The sequence below is a fragment of the Vidua macroura genome, chromosome 4 (assembly GCF_024509145.1).
Source record: "Vidua macroura isolate BioBank_ID:100142 chromosome 4, ASM2450914v1, whole genome shotgun sequence".
In the NCBI taxonomy this organism is placed as follows: Eukaryota; Metazoa; Chordata; class Aves; order Passeriformes; family Viduidae; genus Vidua; species Vidua macroura.
Genome location: NC_071574.1, coordinates 63,812,478 through 63,816,201, shown reverse-complemented (window position 1 = coordinate 63,816,201; position 3,724 = coordinate 63,812,478). Strand labels below are relative to the sequence as shown.

The 3,724-nt window shown below is 58.8% G+C and overlaps 1 protein-coding gene across 1 annotated transcript; it reads left to right on the top strand.

Moving 5' to 3' along the window:
- The first annotated feature begins 896 nt into the window (after nucleotides 1–896).
- HMX1 (H6 family homeobox 1) lies at nucleotides 897–3,482 on the top strand. Its single transcript, XM_053976318.1, has 2 exons — nucleotides 897–1,223; nucleotides 2,908–3,482. The coding sequence occupies exons 1-2, from the start codon at nucleotides 962–964 to the stop codon at nucleotides 3,480–3,482; spliced, it is 837 nt and encodes a 278-aa protein (XP_053832293.1). The 5' UTR covers nucleotides 897–961.
- Nucleotides 3,483–3,724: the final 242 nt, after the last annotated feature.

Genomic DNA, 3,724 nt, shown 5'->3' with positions numbered 1-3,724 from the left:
TCACGGGAGCAGTCGCCCCTCCGCCACTTTCCCAAAACCTACTCAAACACCTCAACCAGGGGGCTCCAGGCTGAGGACAACCTCACCGCTCCGCCGACAGCCCGCGGCGGCCGCGGCTGGGCCCGCGGGGCCGGAGCCGGCTCTCCGGGCGGCGGAGGGCGCATCTCCTCCGTCCATCGCCGCCGCCGCCACATGAAAGCGCTCGGCGGGGGGTGGGCGGGGGGTGATTATTATTAATGATATTAATGATATTAATATAAGCGCGACCTCCGCGGCGCCGATTGGCTGCCGGGGCTGCCCGCTGAGTCCGCTGCAGCCAATGGAAGGCCCGGGATGTGGAGCGGCCAAGCCCGCCCGGCTGCGGCCCGTGTGCCGGGGCCGCCGCCGCCGCCCCCCCGCGCCGGGATTTGCTCCCTAATTGACCTAAATAAGGAGCTCGTGAACGGCGGCCCCGGGGCGGCGCGCACACACGGACACACAGACACGCAGACGGACACAGGGACACACAGACACACACGAACACAGAGACACACTCACGGACACACGCACACGCCTCGCAGCGACCGCGCCCGCCGCTTTCCCCGCGCAGATCCCATTCGGCGCGGCGCTCCGCCCACCGCAGGATCCCCCTCTCCTGCCCGCCGTTTAACTCGCATGACATTTTTATTTCGTTATTAGCGTTTTCGCGCAGAATCTGGCGCCTCCGATGGGTTGTCGGGCTGCCTTTTTTTTTTTTTCCTTCCCCGTTCCCTTCCCCTCCTCCCCCTCCCCCCTCCCCTCCTAGCTTTCAGGAAATGATGGCAAACCGCGATCTGAAATGATTACTCCGGAAAAAAACGCTTTTATACCAGGAGAGCATCCACGGGGCTAGGCAGAGGCGAGAGGCGGCCGCGGGGCAGCGGGGAGCCGAGGAGCCAGCCGCCGGCGGAGCCGGGACCCCCTCCCGCAGTTCTCTCCGACGATGCCGGACGAAGCCACGGAAAACGCCGGCTCCACCTCCGCCCGCGTCTCGTCCTTCTTCATCGAGGACCTGCTGGGCACCGAGGGCACGGCGGGCGGCGGGGCGCGGCGGGCGGCGGCGGCGGGCGGCGGGCGCGGGGGTCCGCGCTGCGGGCCGCACTCCCCGCTGCGCATCGGCGCCCCGGGCTGCCCCCTCCGCGACGCCGCCGTCGGCTGGTACCGCCGGGCGCACGCCGCCTTCCTGGGCTGCGCCAGCCCCGACAGTAAGTCGCCTTTTCCCACCCTTCACCGCCGGGCCCGGCCGGGGCTGGGGGTGTTCCTGCTCCCCCCGGGGTGGGGGGGTCCGGGTCCCGCCGCGACCCCCCGGAGCAGGCCGGAGGGGGATGCACGGAGTGCCCCCGTAGCCCCCGCCCTGCCTCCCCGTTTTCGGCCGCTCGGGGCAAATCTCCGGAAATGCTCCCTATGTGTCAGGCACCTGGAGCCTCCGCCCCGCCGCCCAAAGTGTAAACAGGGATTCTTGGCTTGCTTGGGGAATTTTTTTTCTTTCCCTTTCCCTCCCCCCATCTCCCCATCTCTTTTCCTTTCTCGATTTTCTCTCCTTTTATTTTTAATTTTTTTTTTTAAGAGGCAAGTCTGGCTTTTTTCTTTTTTTTTTTTTTTTTTTTTGGACTCTCCATCAAGCCGGAAAGCTGGGAGCACCGTCCCCCAGCAGCGCAGTGGAGACTTTGGGAAGCCGGGGGAGCAGCTGGGCTCGGTCCCGGCTGCCCCGGCCGCCCTTTCCTGCAGAGCCAGCCCCGCTGCCCTCCGCTCGCAGCGCGGCCTCTCGCTGCAGGGATCCCAATGGAGAGGGTGTTGGAGCAGAAGCCTGGGTTCAGGGCAGAAATTAACACACGACAGAGGCAATGGGCTGCCGTTAGTGGTTATTTTCTATCTCCTGATAGAAAAAACATTGTGCCTTGGCGCATCTCTGTGACCCTATACGAGCCTGCAGAAATCTCATGATTGCTCAACAAGCAAAAGAGGTGTGATTTGTAATCAAAATAGTTTCTTTTTATATTAATGTACTTATTAATATTTTTAATTTCTCTCAGAAGTACATATAGAGACAGCAAAGTATTCCAGAAACAACTGAGCTGCTTTTTTTTTTTTTTTTTTTTTTTTTTTTTTTTTTTTTTTAATTTTTTTTTTTTTTTATTTTTTATTTTCTGGTTTCCCTCTATTCTATAAAGAATAGGAAATTTTTTTTCCCCGTTCAAATTGTAATTGGAATGCACAGTGTTGGAGACTCCATGGAGATATGTCCCGATACTGGAATAATTGTCCCCATCCGTTGGCTTTTTGTAGCCCAGAATAATGTGAATTATTTCTTTTTTGTCCCTCTCTATCTACACACAGACGCACTATTATGTTTACCCCTCTAACACAGTATTCTTACTCACAAATGTACTTTTAAGTATGTATACGTGCATACGTGTGTAAATACAGACGTGTGTATATAAATAAGAGGTCACGCGTATTCCTGTGTGTGCATATATACATAAAAATTACACACGTACTTCTGTGCATATCCACGTGTGTATATACACACACGGGTGCGTTTTATCATTTGAAAACAGCCCGTGTGTGTGTTATGTGCATACACAGGAGTGCGCACGCATTTGCAGATCCACGAGCATGTCCATAGATCAGTATATTTATATATATAAAATACAGGGCTTGTGTTTCCGTATAAGCATGCGTGCGTGTAACTCAGAAATATTTGGGAGTTTATCGCAGGAGGCAGAGAAGCGGCAGGAGTCTTTGCCCGGGCCCCTCGCTGCCTGGCCTTGCTCTCCCCGCAGCCGCGTTGGTTTCCCCTCCCGGTGAGCGGGGCGCGGGGCGGGCGGGCTGCGCGACGCCCCTGCTCCCTCGATCCCTGCAGCAGCAGCCCTCTGCCTCTCTTTGCAGCCAGCGACCGGGACTCGCCCGAGCTGCCCGAGGAGTCGGAGGAGCGGGCTGGCGGCGGCGGGCGGGCGGCGGCGAGAGGCCCGGCGGGCGGGCGGCCGGGGCCGGGCGGCCGCGAGGAGGAGGAGGAGCGCGGCGAGGAGCCGGGAGAGCCGGAGCAACGCGCCGCCGGCCGCAAGAAGAAGACGCGCACGGTGTTCAGCCGCAGCCAGGTGTTCCAGCTGGAGTCCACCTTCGACGTGAAGCGCTACCTGAGCAGCTCCGAGCGGGCCGGGCTGGCCGCCTCGCTGCACCTCACCGAGACCCAGGTGAAGATCTGGTTCCAGAACCGCCGCAACAAGTGGAAGCGGCAGCTGGCCGCAGACCTGGAAGCGGCCAACCTCTCCCACGCCGCCCAAAGGATAGTGCGGGTCCCCATTTTGTACCACGAGAACTCGCCGGCGAGCGCCTTGGGCTTCACCCTGCCGCACATGTCGCCCCCCTTGGTGGGCTTCTCCAGCGGCGTCAGCTACCCGCTGGGCACCTTCCCCGCCGCCTCCCTCCCTTTCCTACGGTCGCAGATGACAGGACTCGTCTGAGCGCCCACCTCTGCCGGGACCGCAGGCCCCTCGCCTCCTCCCTCGGCTTCCAGCTCCACCCCCCCTTCCTCCACGGACTTTTTATTTTCAATTTACACGTTTCTTGATTTTCTGCTTTTTTTTTTTTTTTTTTTTTTTTTTTTTTTTTTTTTTTTTTTAACGTGCAATAAACTTACTCTCGGGGTTAACTCGGAGCGACGTGCGGCAGCCCAGAGGGAGCCGAAAGAACTTGAAAGACCCCA